The sequence below is a fragment of the Phalaenopsis equestris genome, unplaced genomic scaffold (genome assembly GCF_001263595.1).
Source record: "Phalaenopsis equestris unplaced genomic scaffold, ASM126359v1 Scaffold000610, whole genome shotgun sequence".
Lineage (NCBI taxonomy): Eukaryota > Viridiplantae > Streptophyta > Magnoliopsida > Asparagales > Orchidaceae > Phalaenopsis > Phalaenopsis equestris.
The window spans coordinates 569253-588816 of NW_018165050.1; the positions used below are offsets into that span (position 1 = coordinate 569253).

Consider the following 19564-nt stretch of genomic DNA (forward strand, 5'->3'; position numbering starts at 1 on the left):
TGAGTCAAATCTTATATAACACTAAGATGCTAAATAATCATTCTACCAGACGTTCTGACATGCATCACTAACAAATCTCTCTCTTATCTATAAATAAGGTTATTTTAAAATTTAGAAAAATGAATTTTTTTAATTAACAAAACATAAAAAACACGTTATATACACTTAAAAATTAATGTTTTTTAAAACACAAAATAGTGCTCAAATTAAATTTAAACGTGCTCGTAAGGTATTTAGACTCACAAAAAATGACAACACATAACAAACTGAACAAAGAAAAATACCCACAAATCAGTTTCTAAAAATAAAAAAAAACACATATAATTCAGTCCATCATCCGAATTCGTTAAAACATAACACTGTCTAGATTCAGTCCGAAACGCACGTGAGCAAACGTACATCGAACCTGGACGCATCTACCAGATTCAGGTTATCAAGACGCATTAAGCTAACCATCAGCAGTTAATTCCCTTGAAATCCTCCATGACCCGTTTGGCGACATCACTCCCTGCGCGCGAATCACGTGCACGTACCTGGACGCCGTCGGGAGCCGTGTGGGGCTCCCGAAATCCTCTTCGCCGTAAGTTTTTGAAACGCGTCATCATCCCACATTCCAAATTAAGAAGATCGGACGGCTTGGAATTTATCACAATATAGCATAAAAAAATTAAAAGTAGATTGAATATTTAAGTTTATTTAAAAATTTTTTAAAAACTATTATAATATAATTAATTAACTATTATATTAAAATTATTAAAATATTATTACTAAATTATATTAAAGGTGATAATATTTTTAATATGTCATATAAAATAAAGAATTCAATAAAAATTTAGAAGTGATAAAGGGGACATATGGATAAATATAGCATAGTCTGCAAATAAAAAAATAAATATAAGGAAATAACTTCCGAGGTTCCATCTACAAATTAACAATTCAAGTAGGGGCAGACTGAAAGTTCTTATCTTCAACAATGGCCTTCGGTTATAAAAGATGCCAGAAACCAAGTCGAGAAAGAAAATGAAAAGAATAGAGACATGGAAGCAACGGTAATGGCGACGAGATACAAGAGGGCAATGGCTCCGCTGGACGCGAAGGCTCGAGCGAGGCTGTGGGAAGGTGGCAGACCACCAACCGCGGCCGCGATGGCCGTCAGTTGCCGGGATTCGACAGGGAAATTGGAGCAATTGGTGCACGCCTTCTATGAGGCTTACCACACAGGAGATAGAGTTGAGGAGGAGGAGGAGGAGGAGAGATTGCCGGCAAAATGGCGGCAAGCGCTCGAGGCGGAGCTGAAGGATGCTGCGGTGGAGCCAGCCGTGGAGTGGATTAGGAATAAAGCGGAGGTTGCAGTTGGAGCTGCCGGTTTGGAATGCGATGAGGTTGTTAGGCGAAGGTTGGTTCGCTGGATGCAGGATGGAGGATTGGATGCCGGTAAGTGGTGGTATTTTATTTGATTGGGTCAGTTTGGGGAGGCTTGTTAGGCGAGGTGATCTTTTGAAAACGCACCTGATCTGTTTGGATAAACTGAATTTTATCAGCTTATGTTTTTTCAAAACACTGAAATTAACGTCACTTAGTTTATTAGCAGATTATTTTAATCAATAAGCTGCAGCTACCCCAAATATACACTTAATCATGACTGAATGACTTAATTAATGAACGTTCTATACAGGAATTTGCAAGTCGCGGTGGTACAACCCCTCCGGCATCCCTTTTTTTGGACTAAGACAATTGGGTTATTTGGATTAGATGAAAGTATGGTGTACATGAAATCATTTGCTTGTTTGAATTTGTAGGACATTAGTTGGGAATAAAATATGGGTCTTAAAGAGTATTTGTTTTGGACAAAATATTTATTTTTCACATGGAAATATATTATTATATGATTTTTTTAGTGAACGGCTAAAAAAAAACTTAAAATTGATTAAAATTCTTGCCTAGCTCGAGCTGATGAACCCATTAGTAGTACCTATCTCACATGAATAAGGAATTCACATGTGATTTTCATATTTGTGAGCTGTCATTTTTGCGGGTAAGACGATCGCCCGAATCTGTCACTTAGAAATTCTTTATTTTATTTCCAACCAATGTGATATGTATTCGAGCATTGTGACCTGTCACTTGCTAAAAACACCAAAGGACATAAATTAGAAATTTGTTATTTTCTTCTTTTTCTCCAATCACTTAAGCAGCATGAGCTGTCTTTTTCAAATATTTTCCAACATTTCAAGCTCCTTTGTCAACGCCTAGTGAATCTCCACATTCAATGTTCTTTTTTCTAGTAAAAAAATTAAGGTTTGAAGAGATTTCTAAAGAGAACAACTGAGTTCGATTAGTCGTACGCACAAGACCTTACATTCTCTATAAATTCCTTTAGATAGATTATTAATTTGACAAGTTGTTTTTTATTTTAATTCCCTTACTATTCATAGAGGTATATTGGTTATGCTAAGTTTGCATTTTCTGTTCTTTAGAGGGCTAGTATCACATTACAACTCCACATTTGTGTAATTAAAGTAAATCTTATGATGGCACACAATTGCAACAGATGTGTATCTTAATTTTTCACATATATGTATATTCAAGTTTTATTAAAAAATGTAACATCTTATTACTATTACATAGATATAAGAAATGCAGAGGAATGCAATATTATTTCTTTGTGTAACTTTCTAATGGTTTGTCTTGCGACCTTCCAATGAACAGTCTATTACATTCATTCTTCCCTTTTATATGGAAGAGTTTTGCCCATAAAATATCCAAGGGTCATAATTACATTTTAGAACTCAAAAAATTTTTTTGATATATCCTCTTCATTTTTTTTTTTGCGAGGATAATATAATTAATATTATCCTGATAAGTCATATTTTGGAAATCATTCCCGTCAGCTAACTAGGCCAATAGGAGAATTCTCTTAGGAGAGTTATTTTTATTGGAGAACTATTCTAGAGAGTTCTCCCATGAGAGCTGTAATGGTAGAGATCTCCTGAACGAGTTTAGTTGTCAGGCGAAATCAACTATTATTTTAGACACATTTAGCTCATGGAAAAAATTAGTTGTTTTCTTAGAAATTTCAGCTCCTGAATGAATTGAGTTGTTTTCTTGGACAAATTCAACTCTTCAATGAATTAAGTTGTTTTCAGGGACAAGTTCAGCTCCTGGACTAATTGAGCTATTTTTCCAAATGAATTTAGCTCCTTGATAAGTTGAAATATTTTCTCGGATGAATTGAGCTGTTTTCTTGGATGAATTCAACTCATGGATGAAATTGAGTTGTTTTCATGGACAAGTTCAACTTCTGGACCAACTAAGCCATTTTTCCAGATGAATTTAGCTCCTGGATGAACTGAAATATTTTCTTGGTTGAATTGAACTATTTTCTTGGACGAATTCAACTTCTAGATGAATTAAGTTGTTTTCATGAACAAGTTCAGCTCTTGGATTGACTGAGCTAATTTTTCGGATAACTTTCACTCTTGGATGAATTGAGTTGTTTTCTTGGACGATTTCAACTGCTGAACAAACTGAGTATTTTTTTTTTTTTTTTGGATAATTTCAGTTGCTCTTGGATGAATTGAGCCATTTTCTTGAACGAGTTACTAAATTAAGCTTCTTACTTTTGGATTAATTCAGCTCTTGGACGAATTGAGCTATTTTCTTGGACAAGTGCAGCTGCTCTTTTAATGAGTTCAACTCAACAAATTCAGTATATCTTATAGACAAACTCAACTATTGAGGATTCTTTGATTTTGACCTTACAATATTTAGATATTCTATTTGTGGCATATACCTATTTACTTACCTTCCCCTATGTACTTCCTATTTATGGAGATTTTTCTGAGAACATGATTATGTGCTTCAAAATTGTGAAAATTCATAATAAATCAATAACTACATACCCATGTTCTTCATACTTAGAATGAGGTTTTCTTTTATTATAAAACTATGACTTTCAAATTTAACGTTGAAACTTTTACTAAAACTACCATCATACATTCAAGTCATATATATAGTGCTATTCCTCAACTTTAAAGACAGGTGTTTCAGTGTTAAGTTAAACTTCCTAACAAATCAAAAGTACATTACTTAATACTTTTGGTGCTTCTTTCATTACAAAGCCTTATACTTTTGGTGCTTCTTTCATTACAAAGCCTTATACTTTTGGTGCTTCTTTCATTACAAAGCCTTATACTTTTGGTGCTTCTTTCATTACAAAGCCTTGTACTTCAACTATTTTGTTAAAGCTAACAACATCACTCGTAAGAAGCTACGTATCTCATCATGATGGGGCTTTCTCTCAAGAACATTATTAGATATCTCGAATATTATGTTAACATTCTTGATAATAAGTACACACCTAAACACTTGATTTTTCGAAGCTTCTTTTCATTATAAAGTCATGTATTTCATATTTGATGTTGAGATTCTTATTGAAACGAGTATAAAAAAGTATATATATAATATTTATGGGATTTTCTAAGTAGCAAAGAGTTATATAGCTCAAGTGTTATACTGAAATTGCGGATAAATTATAAAATACACACCTAAGTATCACCTCTTTGATGTTTTTTTTCTTAGTAGCAATTTTCAAGTAAAATTAATTTTTAAAAAAATTTACACCATAGTGCACACACAATTTCAAAAAAAAAAAAAAAACATTTAAATATTACAGAGTGATAATGACCCCAAGTATTTTAAAAATATTTAGAGTCAAATTTTTGTCAAAAAATGAATAATTCATCAAAGTCATTGTGTCAATACTCCACAACAAAATAATTTGATTGAAAGAAAAAACAAGCACTTATAGGAGGTTGCTGGGGCTTTGCTATTCACCAATAAGGTGCCTAAATCTCTTTCGGGTGAAATTGTTCTTAATTGCTACATTTCTCATAAATAACACACCCAATAAAATTTTAAACTTTGAAACACTTTGATTTTTTCCAAAAAAAAAAAAATCCAAAGAATAGTCTCTCATATTCTCTACCTCTAAAGATATTTGAATGTACTACTTTTGTTCACCTTCATAATCAAGATAAATTTGAACTTCGAGCCAAAAAAGTGTGTTTGTTGGTTCTACTCTACCCACAAGGGGTAAAATGCTTTGATCAAAATTCTACAAAATTATTTATCATCACGGATGTCATTTTTTTTGAATGACAATTACTTTTCTCACCTCATCTTAACGGGGGAACAAAGTAAAGATTCTCCCAAAATAGTATATAACCTTGATTGTTCAATCAAAAAACCTAATCGATTTTATATCAGTAGAGAATGTTTCGAGCCTTTTAGATATTGAAGTTCTTACAATGTCATCTCATGATTAGGGGTATAAACAAGTAAAATCAAGTTCGAGCAACCATCAGCTTGAGCTTGAGTTTTGACTAATTTTATCGAGTTTGAGCTTAAATTTACAAGTTCGAATTGTCTCACGAGCTAATTTGTTATTATAAAAGAGAGAAAATAATATTAATATAAGGTTGTGTTATAATAAAATAACAAATAAAATGAACAAGTAGGAAGAAATAATAATAAATTACTTAATATAAAATATAAAATATATTTTTTAACATTTTTTATACTTTAAAATAATATTTAATTTAATACATTTTGAGTATATTTTACACGAGCCGACTCACGAGCCACCTATCGAGTCAAGCTTGATTCAAATCTCGATTCGGCTACTTACACCCATACTCATGATGTTCATAATAAAGAAGAAATAAGAAAAAGAAATACGACAGTGGTACCATTAGATATTGTTCACTCACAGTGGAGGACAACTCAAAAGAAAGGGCTAACAAACTATTGCACTACCTAGAATCCACAAACCCAAATAATGTTCTCACTAATCTTTTATCCCATGTTCAATCAACTTCATCTTCGAGTTCTGAGTTTTCTAGCCCTGAATTTGAGCCTAGTTTGAATCTTGAGTCTAATGAGTCTAGCCTTTCTACTGGGGGAAAGGTCCTGTACGTAACATCCATTGTCCCATTAAGTGTCATATGAAAACCTCTGGCCCACTTTCTATGCAATTACCTCACAATTATCACATATGGAGATTATTGGTACTGTGCAAGATGCTCTAAAAATCCTCAAGTGGAAGGAGGTCATTTTCGAGGAGATGAAAGTTCTGGAAAAAAATCACATGTAGGAATTTGTTGATCTACCAAGAGGAAAGACAATTGTCGAGTGCAAATGGATGTTTAAAATCAAGTATAATTCTGATGGCTCTCTATTATAGTATAAGGCACAATTGGTTTCTAAGGTATTTCCCCTTGACTTATAGCATTGCTTATTTAGAGAAATTCACTAGAGTCGCAAAAGTAAGCTCTGTAAGGATTCTTTTGTCACTTGCAACTTATCTAACTTGCCTCTACAACAACTGGAAATAAAAAATGCCTTCCTTATTGGTGACATGGCAAAAAAAGTGTACATGCATGCACCTCATTTAATGAAAAGTATGACAAAAAAGTGTGTAAACTAAAAAAAATTCTTATTCGGGCTGAAGCAGTCATCAAAATCATGATTTGTAAAATTTATAATATTTGTTAAAAGTCAAGGGTATACTTAAGGGTTGGGAGATCATACAATGTTCTCCAGACGTTCAACCGAAGGAAAAATTGTCATACTACTTGTCTATGCAGACGATACAAATCTCACTGAAAATGATGCATATGAGATGAACCGTTCGAAAAGGTCTCCCTTCTGTTTTTTAAACAAAAAAAAAAACATGGGATCTTTGAGGTATTCGAACTGAAAGATGTAGGTGAAGGATTTTTTATATCAAAAAAATTATACTTGTCACTACAAGGAATTACAAAGAAGCCCGAGTCTATGTCTATGGAGGAATGAGAAGTGTTGGATCGAACGACACTGGATTTGATCAAGATAACACTTTCCTTATCTGTTGCGTTCAACATTATCAATGAGAAAACTATGGTGAATCTCATGACAACATTGCCAAGATTTACGAAAAAACTTTTGCTTCTAATAAGCTTTTTCTGATGAAAAAATTATTCAACATGAAGATGATGAAAGACAGTTCAGTAGCAGAGCATCTCAATAACTTTAATACTGTGACGAGCCAATTGTGTTATATGGGGATCAATTTTGATGATTAGGTTAGAGCACTGGTGCTACTAAATTCTTTGCCTGAAAGCTGAGATGGTTTGGTAACAACGATGAGTAATTCTTCAAGGAATTTGATGTTGAACTTCGATGATATAGTGAGTTTGTGTTGAATGAGGTGTTTGTAGAAAAATAGTGAATTATGAATCTTTAGGTTTTGCGTTGAATGTTGATAACAGAGGAAGAATCTAAGTAGGAATACAAACATAGGCATATTCAAGTCTAAGAAAGGAAAGCCCAAGTCAAGCAGAGAAGAATGTTGGAACTGCAGTGAGAAGGGACATTTCAAGAAGAGCTACAAAGCTCCAAGGAAAACTGGTGGTAGATGACAGGATAGTAGTTTCTCTATTAATGTCTCTATAGTTGAAATCCAAAATGACTCCCTAGTATTATCCCTAATCAACAATGAATTCTAGATAGTGGATTTAGATGTCTTTTTTCATGCTTGCCCCAATAAAAATGTATTCAAAAACTATACTCAGAGTGATCTACAGAAGATTTATTTTGAGAGATAACAAAGCCTTCAATATAATAGGAAATGGTGATGTTGATATCAAGTTTTTGAATGAAACAATCTAGATTCTGGAAGTTTACTAAACTCAAACATGTTCCTAGCTTGAAGAGAAATCTCATCTTTGTGAGCCAGCTGACAAAGTCAGGACTCGTGAGAACTTTCACAGGTGATTCATGGAAGGTGACCAACAGACATTAGTGATGACTCGGGACAACATTTAATGAAACCTTTATCTGATCAATGAAATGACTGATTTTATTAATGCGGTTGGAACTAGGGTGGATGCACACCTAGCACCATAGGCATGGTCATATGAGTGAGAATGTTATGAATCCCTTACGTTCAAAGAATTAGCTTCAGGTTTTGAAATCAGTTGAGCTAGATTTCTGTGAAGACTGTATTTATGACAAGCAGAAAAAAATTTCTTTCTTCAAGAGCGAGTCAATGGTGAAGTCAAAGAAACTGGAGTTAATGCATACCGATATATGAGATCCTACTTGAGTTCAGTCCAATAGAGGTTATCGCTATTTTGTCGCATTCATTGATGATCACATGAGAAAGGTATGAGTTTATTTCTTAAAACAAAAATCTAATGTATTTGAACTTTTTAAGAAATGGAATGCAATGGTAAAAAATGAGACATGCTTGAGGCTGATCAGATAATGGAGGTGAGTATCATGATCAGAAATTCAAGAATTTTTGTGCTACAAAGGGGGTTAAGCATGATTTCATTGTCCCAAAAACACCGCAGCAGAATGGTGTGGCTCAGCGCATGAACAGAACAATCACGGAGCGTGCTAGAAGCAGAAAGTTGCATGCAAGCTTGCCGAAAAAGTTTTGGACCGAAGCAGTTAATACTGCATTTTATCTGATTAATCGTAGTCCATCAGTACCTTTGGAGAAAGGCTTACCTGACGAAGCCTGAAAAAACAAAATGATATCTTTATCTCAATTAGGAGTAATTGGGTGTTATGCATATGTGCATGTTGATGCGGGTTTCCATGAGCAAGCTTAACTCTAAATCTGTCAAGTGCACCTTCATTGGATTGACTCAGATGACTTTGGGTATAAGTTCTGGGATTATCAAAATCAGAATAAAAAATTCATCAGGAGCAGGGATGTCTCTTTGAACGAGATGGAGATATACAAGGACAAGGTCAGAACTCAAGACAATCCACCAACTATTTCTAAAGAATCCATATATGTGAAGATAGATGATACTAGTGAACAGACGGATGGAGAAAAAAAATTGCTCCACCAGAACGAGCACTGGAATTTCTTTAGACATCTGCTACAGAAATCAGGAAATCCATCAGAGTGAAACAACCCATACAAAGGTATTCTCCTTCTTTACACTTTTTGTTTCTAACTAATAGTGGTGAACCAGAGAGCTTTGAGGAGGTCACTCAAGTTGAAGATTCAAGAGAGTGAGAGTTCTCCATAGATGAAGAAATGCACCGTCACGAAAAAACTTACAGTGCATTTCCAGGATTCTGGTGTTTTTCGACGTATGATTTTGTATGTTTTGCATCGAATCAGTAGGAATAGTGTGGAGTAATGCAGCGTAAGTTTTTTCTTGTGAGTGTGGAGAAGAAATTTGTGTGAATCATTTGTAAAACTTTCTAAAATTCAAAGTGAAATTTGTGGTAGTGTAGCATCGTCATTTTTTTCCCGTTCTCGGGTTTTCCACGTAAAATTCCTGTGTCCTTTTATGGTCGTTCTTTGATTATGCTTCTGCTTTAATTTTATTATTCAGGTTTTCTCGAATCCTATGATCCTATTTTATTATGACATTGAAAATTATTTGAAGGATTCTAAAAAAATTGATCACAATAAGAAATTGGGAAATGGAAAGGAAGGTGTTCCGACGAATATAGTTAGGTATCAAAAATTGGTTAGGAAGTTGACATACTTATCACATACACGAATAGATATTACTTTTGTTGTGAGTTCGGAAGGTCGGTTTATGCATTCACCATATTAGAAACGCATTGAAGCAGTCATCAAAATTCTCAAATATCTAAAAGGTACACCGGGAAAAGGCGTACTCTTTCAGTGGACCACACAAACAAGCATAGATGCGTACACTGATGTAGATTTTGCAAGCTCAGCTTCTGATAGGAGATCAACTTATGGATACAACACCTATGTGTGGGGAAACTTGGTTATATGATGAAGTAAGAAACAAAATGTGGTTGGAAGGAGTAGTGCTTAAACATAATATAGGGCTATCACTAATGGAGTATGTGAGATTTTACGATTGAATAGATTTCTTGAAGAGGTGTATATCTTGATAAGCATGCCAACGAAGGTATACCGTGACAATAAAACAACCACAAGCATTGCAAAAAATACAATACAACATGATCATACAAAGTATGTGAATATACAAAGTATGTGGATATTGACAGACACTTCATGAAAGAGAAGATTGATTGTGGAGCTATTTGCATGTCATTTATCTCTCTATTGCTCAATAAATAGCTGATATCTTAACCAAAAAAATTGTTCAGAACTAATTTTGAGCTCCTTGTAAGGAAGTTGGGTATGGTAGATATCTATGCTTAAAATTAAGGAGAGTGCTAGCTTTTCAAGAAGATTTTATTTCATTATACTATATTATTAGTATTTTCTATTTCTAGAATTTAGAATTATTGGTGTATTATAATGTTATATTCGCGCTCAAGGGCAATTTAGTAATTATATATTAATTATAGTGGGGTATAAATAGGGCTAATTTCAGTTTAGGAGATCGGTGCTAGTGTTAGGGTTAGGGAGAGATCGTCTACCGCTCGAATTATATGTGTTTAACTTTTATGCATTTGAATGTGTTGTTTGGAGTTCCTGCAGTAAAATATTTTTTTTGCCCTAATTTTGTTGAAAAAATTATTTTGGTTTGTATCAAATTGATATTAAAATATTTGGCCACAGCCGCACCTTCGCATCCTTGCAGAAATTGTCGATACTTAGGGTTCAAAGCGTCATGCCTACCTGCAAAGCAATCACGATCCGAGATAGTTGTGAGGCCAATGAAGGGAACGCTATGCAAAGGGTGATACAGTTGCTCGATTCGACTAGGAAGCAAAGAAGGGATCATGACGTACAAGAAACCACGTGAAGCAGACACGTTTCAACCTAGGAAGCAACGTATGGGGTCACAACGTAAAGGTGACACCTTCATGATGTGATATTGTCACAATTGAGCTAGCTGAGAAGCAATTTGGGTGCCTTCATGATGCGATACAATCACACTTCAGTTTCTTTATGAAGCACAATGTGACCTAAACTTGTCGCACATTCCCGATTATAGCTAGATGGGAAACCAACGTCGAGATTGTGAATTATAGAGTTCTGCTGCCTTACTAAAAAAAAAAAATCTTGGAAGTATAGCAGCCCAAAAAGTAGAGACTCTGGAGAAGAAATTAGAGGGAGAAGTGAGCTAAATCAGATTGAAAATGGTAGAGTGACTCGTCCATGTAGGGATGGGTCTCATTCATGGAAGGGAGATTCACAACCCTAGAAGAAATGATGAAGGTCTTCGTGCTTCACACAAACCCGAAGAAGTCTGCCATAGGATCGAGTGACGCCATCCAAAGACAACGTGAGTGGAAACAATCTAAAAAAATGTGGAATTACGGCAACTTCATTGTTCTAGATGGATCGAGAGCCATATGAATGAGCGAAGGAATTGGGAGCAGTCTTAAGCAGAAGCACTTAAATGAAATATAAGAACATCCAAGCGAATGAACGAGTGGAAGTAAGTGGGATTCAATGAAGGAGTCGGGAGCATATTCAATCGAAAAGCATCTAGAGGGAATTGCCCAACATCAGGAGGTTTGGAATGAGCAGCTGCAGGAGAAACAGGATGACGTGCAATTCTGTGCAGGGGAAGATCGTTTGAAGGCTTGGAACAGGGAACTAGGAAAAATGGGACAACATACGATATGAGGCTAGAGAAGATCATTCGAAGTCCTAAAATAGGGAACTATGATTGGTGGGACCCCGACTGAGGGCTAGATTCAACTAGGCTAGTGCCTTTTGTTGTTGCAGCCTTCCAGTTGGAAGGTGATTTAGAAGTTATGATGAGAATGTGATATGTGAAGAAGAATAGAAGAGAGTGCAAGGGACCAATTTTGAAGCTGAGAGACAAGATGGTGGTGCTTTACGATAACCCCAATTTCTGCAAGACTGCGATAAAGCTCAAGATCATGGGGAGGTTAATTTAAGATGCAAGGTTGGGATTTTGGATCGAGTTACAAAGCATGAAAGAGACGCATATAAGATGTTGACTGAGATTCCAACAATCGATGAGCTACTAGAAGAGTTTTTAAGGGCTGCAGTATTCTCCAAGATTGACCAAAAGTCAGGGTATGAAAGTGTGCACAAGACAACATTTCAAACTCATGAGAATCACTATGAATTTCTGATTAAAAGAAAAGAATCATAAAATGATGACGCCACATGAGAGCCATAGTACATGATCCAGTGACAATTTTTTTTTTCAACTTGAGGACACGGTGCTTCTTTGCGAGGGTAGTATTATTATGCATGCAACTAAAAACAATTTAGTAATTTTATACTAATTAATGTGGGGTATAACTATGGCTAATACGCTTAAGGTTAGAGTTATGCATGAGATTGTGGTCAAGAGTATTAGGATTAGGATTTTGGGAGAGATTGCATACCTCTCGAATTGTTGGTGCTAGGATTAGGGTTTGGGAAAGTTAGCCTACCTCCCGAATTGTAGGTTCTTATCTTTTATGCGTTTGAGTGTGTTCTTTGGAATTCTTACGATAAAATGTTTTGTTTTGCCCTAATTTATGTGAAAAATCATCTTGGTTCATATCATATAATTCATATTACCTTCTTCTATCATTCGGAGTTATGACTAATTTTATTAATTTTCTAATGTCGGAACCATCCCCTCTATTTATCTTATAATCATTTTCGATGAAATTAAAGAGGAATAATTAGTTTTCTCCTCTTAAAAACTACACTGGTGAATAAACCTATGGAGCAGAAGAAATTGGCAGCAAAAGCTTTTTCCAACATAAGAAAATGAAGGATTCACACAGAAGAAATTGACTGATGTCAATGAAAATTTTTTTCTGGCTGTAAAGGATTGCTCAATTCTTTTAATTCTTCCTTTAGTTATTAAGCACAATATGGAGTTGGACAACTTGATGATAATACAACATTTCTACATGGGACTGCAAAGAGGGCTTCAAGACAGTGAAGGCTAGAGACGAGATTTGTTTGTTCAAAAAGTCACTTTATGCTTTACAGCGAAGTCCTTGGTATGAACATTTTGCTGAAAATGTGAGGAACTTTGGTTTTAATAGAAGCAAATTTGACAGTAGTGTGTATGATAATAGACAAGAATTGAGAATTTTTATTATCTTTTATTTCATATTGATGATATGCTGTCAATTGGAAAGGGCTAACAGGAAAATTGCTGATGTTATGACTCTTTCAAAGTTCGAAGTTGAAACTAAGGGACTTAAACTAGCTATAAAAAATTCAGAGATGGAGACAACAAGAAATAGACAAAAAAGCTGCATTGTTCTTCACGAAAATTTTATATTAATAGTGTTTTAATATATTTAGAAAGAGGGGTGCAAAAGCTATGAACATTCCATCTTATACCACTGACTTTTTTTTCTATAACTCTCCAAAGCACTTGTTGCAAAGAAACCAAAAGATAATAATCCCATAGATATGATCAAATATGTTACATCAACTAAAAAAATATTACAACAACAACAAGCCTTTGTCCCAATAAGTGGGGTTGGCTACATGAATCAATTTTCTCTATTGTGTCGGATTGAATGTCATATTTTCATTAAATTCTAATAAATATAGAACATATTTTTATACATGCCCAAGTCTTTCTAGGTGTACCTCTACCTATCTTAACATAAGTTTAATTTAAATCAACTACTCTCCTACCAAGGTCATCAGATGGTCGACGTTAACGTGACCAAACCCTCTAAGGCAACTTCCTCTGATCTTTTCTGTCGTTGGAGCTACTCCAACTTTTCACAAACATATTTTCTTCACATTTTGACTCTTAAGTGTGAATCCACTCATCCACCTGAGCAATTTGTCTCTGAGCCGCATATCAACTAAAAAAATCATGCACTATATAAATCTAATTGGCGTGAATAACATTCAAGGTCGCTAAATTAGCAAAGAGCAAAATTTAGTCTTGAAGGCCAAATGGAGAATTGAAGGATTTAGGTTCAAGATGAATCAATTATAATTGTTTACAGCTGACACTTTGATGATTAGAGCTATTAAAAGGTTGGCTATTTAATTGGAGCAAAGTCTTTTGAGTAGAGAACTAATCTATAAATAGTCATTTTTTCTATGCGAAAAGAAGAAGAGGTGAAAAAATGGAAAGCAAATGATCTTGCAAGTGACATCAGGTAGTATTAGCTTGAGATTTTTCTCGTTCTTAATCTGTTGGCAGATATAATGAGGTATTAGGTTGAATATTTTCAAATATAAGGAAAGGTCATTTTGTTCTATAATCTATTTCTGATTGGAAAAAAAAAACAGAATATTTTGGTAAGAATAAGTCTCAAACCCTTGAATTAACTTTGAAATGCGTAATTTTAATTATTGTATGTTGCAGTTATCTCAAAGCAAATTCAAGATTTTTGGGATCCATGCTGATTAATTTTTGGTGAAGATAATCCTATATAAATTTTTTTCTCTTTCAGAGTAGTTTATCTTCTTGAGACTCATTGTAGTTTAAAGTTATGATTCGATCAAACCACTTCCAGCTTTGTGTTTTGTTGTATTTGTCTCTGTTGTTATGCATCGGTTTTGGTTATTCTGATATCCTACATAATTTTCTTTCTTTCAGATGAGAGTGAACAAGAAACATAAGGGGATAAATTGTATAATATAATAAATTACTGCCAGAACACATAATAAACAGAAGATCACCATTCATGGCAATCTAAATGGGAAAAGAACCAAAATCACCACCAAAAGTCCAGTGAAGGGAGAATTAAAATCTACATACGGTGACCTTCACAGAGACGCTCTGATTTGCTCTCATCTGAAAGCATACTGGATATCAGAGTTCTCTCTCAACCATTCAAGAACTTTCGCTCCCTCAAGGACATCCTGCACCTGCATAATAAGTCAAAAAATTGTTTTTTCTTTTAGTTGGGAATGAATTTAATAGAAGTGCCTGAAATTTTATTTCGATAAATGAAACCTTTCACTAAAATCATGATATATGAAGAGGAACCATAAAAAATCACTTAAAGGTAGCATCGCCACGGATCATTATCTACGTGTGTATCTATAACATCTAAATAAGTTGTGGTTGTGTTCGCACATGTATATGTGTGTGTCAAAGATAAAGAGAGGAGTGGGAGAGGAAAGCTAGATATGTACATACAATTTTAAATGTTTTCAATCCATACCACTTCCTAGAAAAGTCATCATACCACAAAAATTATAACATGAAGAACCTAACCAATCTAAAATAAAATTAACATGCACAATTATTAACAGATACACATAAGTACCTGCTGTCTGACACGTTCTTCATCATACTCTTGATTATGGCGCTTGAACTCTTCCACGGAATTCTGGACCTCTTTGACTAGTTCGTCTGTTGAGTACTGCAGCAGTTTCAAGGGTAAGCATCAGATTTAGTTTTATATTGTTTCTACCTCGAATCAAAAAACATTTTCTAAAATTCATTCTTGAATGCAATGATACAGCAGGTCCTGTAAAAACATTTACAGACATAACACCCGATTCCTATGTAATTACATATCTAACTGCTAAACTTTACTTCTTAGATTCATAACATCCAAAACTTTCATATCACATTAAAAATATCACCATATTAACTTCTAAAAGGTGAAATGCACACTTTCATGCATATGCAAGGTTGCATATATGTAAAAATTAATGTTTAGGAGTTAGATATGTAAATACGTAAGAATCGAGTGGTATCTTTGTATATCCTTCTTTAAATCACTACTTTGTAAACTAGTAAACTACTAAACGCTAATGCAACTACTTAACCAGAAAATGCCAGTTATCAGCAACATGTGCAGACAGCATCTGTTTTAGTATACATGTTATATTCTCCTTCTGGTTCTCAAGGTACTCGTTGACTACCTTTTCACTTGAAAGAGAAGCCAGCTGTTGTTCGGTAACCTTTCCTCCAGCCTGCCCGTAAGAAAGAAATTAGAAAATTAATTTCAAAATACATAATAGAGTATATCCATTACCTGAAATTGCAGTAGTCTGGCTCCATAAATTTCTCTGCCTTGCTCTTCAAATAATGACCGAGGTATATCTACTTCAACAATCTGACAATATCACGTAAATAAATACAATTTAAAGAAAATCTTGAACAATAAAATGGGAAAAGCTAACTAGAAGAAAGGGTGTAGCTGAAAAAAATAAAAGCTGTCGGATACCTTAGACAGTTGTTCTAGAATTGCATTATCAGTTGCTTGTTCGATTGCAGTTTGTTCTAGTTCTTCGCATCTTTGTAGTATTAATTCTCTCACCTAGGCATTGCATCAGAAAGAAATAAACTGTTAAATATCAAAACATAAACAGATTTATATGCACCAATACATGCTGCATTTCTTCAGCGCCAAATTCGGAAGCATGAATGCAACTCTACACATACAAAATTAAAAACGAGAAAAATGTCAAAATAGTCAATTGAATCTTTGTAGGGAGTTATTTTAGTCCCAGAATCTGTAAGTGTCAATTTGGTCCATAGACTATTTTAATGGTAACTAAAATGGTCATTTCTAGGGACATTTTCAGCCCAATTAAAAGAGTATGAGGACCAATTGGGCACTTTAATAGACTCGGAGAAAAATGACCCCATGTAAATAGTCAAAGGATTATTTTGACACTTAGTTAAAAACAAATGCGTTTAGAAGGACCTGATCCAAACTACTGCACCCAGGAAGGAGATGTTCTGCAAGAGAGTCATCCAATATAGGCAGATCTCTATAAAAGAGTTCTTTGCACTCGACCTATTAATTTGAAAAGGTTGACAAACTAATCAATCCATGGACTATTATTCATTGATTAAATGTAAATAATTGCACCAAAAAAAAGAGATAAAAACTGAAAAGGTCAACCAAGTGCTACACTGCCAAGTGATTTTCCTTATTTCATTACAAAGCGGATGAAAACTATGTTATAATAGTTGTCATGCAAAACAGGCATGGTTGAGTGCTATTGCCATTGACCAAAAGAAAATATGTGAATGACCTTTTGACCTTTTCACTAAATTGGATTGAAATGTTTCAGACCACTATCTTGCAAGCTCTTAGTAATGCTGGCAGGGGGGGCCACGGAGCGGGGGGGTTCAATTCAAGTGTGGGAGGGCATCAAGGGTATTTTAGTCGATTTATTTTATTACGTTTAGATCCTTTGTTGATTATAAATATGTGGTTATTTGTTGTATTAGGTTTTTTTTTTTCGTTCAATCCTAATATCATGTTAGATCCTTTGCTCTCTTTATGGTTCCCGGATGGGAAAAAGTCTATATCCACGTCGTTGGGTGGTAGCAGCATTATCTCTTTATTGTTGGTGGTGACATCTCGGGTCTCCTTCATTCGTCAATAATTTAGATGGTGATTGTTGTATCTCGATTGATTGCAAAAGCAGGAAACTCTTGTAGGTTGTATCTTTTATTTGATTAGTGCATATCATATTTGTTATGGTTTTTTTTCTGTTCCCGTCTCGAATTGATTTCTTGGTTGTTCTTGTTGAAATCTTCTCTAACCCCCTTCTTCTCTGGTATCATTTGATATAAGAGTCAGCATAACCCTAGTTCCCTCCTAGGGTTACCAAAACCCACCAAATTATAGCCAAATCTCGACCAAACCCTGATTCCCCCATGCTAATTTTCAAAATTAGCAATCCCAAATATTTTTTTGCACCCTAAATCAGCCCCATACACCCTCCTTGACCTCTGAAACCTAACCCACTCTTTCACCTCTAAACCCACCAACCATAATCAAATCATGAACTAACCCAAATTCCCCATTGTTGATTTTCAAAATAAGTAACCTTAAATATTTTTTTCTGCACCTAAATCAGTCCCATACACCCTCTCTCACATCCCAAAATTAAGCCATAACTATGCCACAGAGGAGACCAATGCCGAAAATCAAAGGCCCTCTAATCCCGAGAGGTTACAACAGCTCTGCTACCTTCAGCGTAGCCAACTTGAAATCATATCATGAGTCAAAAACTTCAAAAGATAAAGTCAAAGCTCCACCGACCTTGATAGATTTACGTGGGGCAAGAACGACCCCTCGTATAGGTTTGGTCCAAGAGTGAGAGGGTCAGTCGGCTCTCTCTCTAGGGTTAGAGTTGCCGCCCACTCCTAATAGCAAAAAGGGTATTTTATCTGTTTTCTTTTATTAGGTTTGGATCCTTTGTTGAATATAAATATGTGGTCTTTTATTGTGGGGAATTTTTTTTTTTCATTTGAAATTTGTGAGGGTCTTTGCTCCCTTTGTAGTTCCAGGATGGGAACAAGTTTCTATCCACGGGGTTGGTGCTGATATCTTGGGTCTCCTTCCTTCATCAATCCTTCAAGTGGTAATTTTTGTATCTGGATCGGTTGCAAGTATGAAACTCTTGTATATTTATTTGATTAGTGCATTTTGCCTTTGTTCTTATTGTATTTTTGTTCTTGCCTTGGATTGCTTTTTTAGTTTTTCTTATTGAATATTCTCCAACCCCCTTTTGTCCGATATCACTAAGACATAATGAATTTCTCAACTCTTAGTTCATATCCCAAATAACATTACTCTAGAGAATGATACAACACACCTGCAGCACGCCCAGGGCATGTGTTGACGCAAAAAGACATGCTGAAGTTATTCTTGATTTATTTAATTTCAGGTTAAAGTTGGACAACCAAAGGATGCCCCAGGGTTAGATTTGTTAGGTTCAATTAGTGACGCATCAATATGTTCATACTTTGTATGGTCGTTTTAAAGATTATATAATATTTTGTTGAGTTAATAAATTTTTTAGACAATGCAATATTAACATCATGTCCAGATTAATGTTAATGTTGATGTGTTAAAAGAGACTACATACACTTGATGAAATATTGAAATATAATGGTCACTAGACCAACATTAGGTTATGTTTTGTTAATCCAAGCTCTTACATGTACATGAGATATTATTTTGCATTGTGTGTGTGTGTGTGTGTTTGTTTATTTATTTATTTATTAAATTAAGCATTGACATACATATGTTTTGATTAGGCATTTCATATTAATAATTAAACAATAAAACATTAAGAGCTTGACATATTGAGTCCTACTTTTTATGGTTATATCATATTCTTGTGTCTACGTCTTATATTAGCGTTAGCGCTTCATAAGTTACCACAATGGTCAACAAATAATAAAAATTAAAAGATAAACATTTCATTGAAAAAAAAAAATCTAGTAAAAGAGGAACTTCCATTTGTTTGGCATCCTTTTCAACTCATATAATACAAAATTATCATTCAAATATTCATGGTTCCACTTTAATTATACTTGGCTTTATTGAAGGCTACTAAATGCAACCTTTAACACCTCTCATGTTAGTTGAATGCAGCCAAGATTTTACTTAGATAACATCGTTATATCTATTTTCATAAAATTCTTGATAAGAAAATAGTTAAGGTGGCCCATAAGGCTCTACTGTTTGGGTTGATTCTTTATTGAACAAGTCAGCAGCATAAAGCTAAACCATCACTTTTGATTTTTCTTCAAGCTTGAGAAAATCCTTCTATGGATTGAAGCAATCACCACGGGCATGGTTGGGGAAATTCACAAAGGTGGTGGTAGGCCATAGATTCACTCTGGCTCAATAGGACCACACTCTCTTCTTCCGGCATTCC

At 34.6% G+C, this 19564-nt stretch overlaps 2 protein-coding genes and 1 long non-coding RNA gene across 3 annotated transcripts in view; 1 reads left to right on the forward strand and 2 right to left on the reverse strand.

Moving 5' to 3' along the window:
* Nucleotides 1–921: 921 nt before the first annotated feature.
* Nucleotides 922–8570, forward strand: LOC110029931. Its single transcript, XM_020732430.1, has 3 exons — nucleotides 922–1434; nucleotides 1676–1738; nucleotides 8305–8570. Exons 1-3 carry the CDS (start codon nucleotides 1038–1040, stop codon nucleotides 8568–8570), a joined length of 726 nt encoding a protein of 241 aa, XP_020588089.1. The 5' UTR covers nucleotides 922–1037.
* Nucleotides 8571–14536: 5966 nt separating this feature from the next.
* Nucleotides 14537–15296, reverse strand: LOC110029916. The gene is made up of 2 exons (XR_002294593.1): nucleotides 15193–15296; nucleotides 14537–14788 (listed from the first exon to the last, which is right to left on the reverse strand). It is a non-coding gene; the product is annotated as an uncharacterized LOC110029916 (long non-coding RNA).
* A 395-nt stretch (nucleotides 15297–15691) lies between these two features.
* Nucleotides 15692–19564, reverse strand: part of LOC110029932 (trigger factor-like protein TIG, Chloroplastic) — a gene marked incomplete at its 5' end in the record, with an annotated part of 51412 nt that continues 47539 nt past the window's right edge. Inside the window, 4 exons of the mRNA XM_020732431.1 lie at nucleotides 15692–15847; nucleotides 15910–15990; nucleotides 16102–16194; nucleotides 16585–16677. Coding sequence (XP_020588090.1) covers nucleotides 15692–15847; nucleotides 15910–15990; nucleotides 16102–16194; nucleotides 16585–16677 — 423 coding nt within the window. The remainder of the gene's footprint in view (nucleotides 15848–15909; nucleotides 15991–16101; nucleotides 16195–16584; nucleotides 16678–19564) is intronic.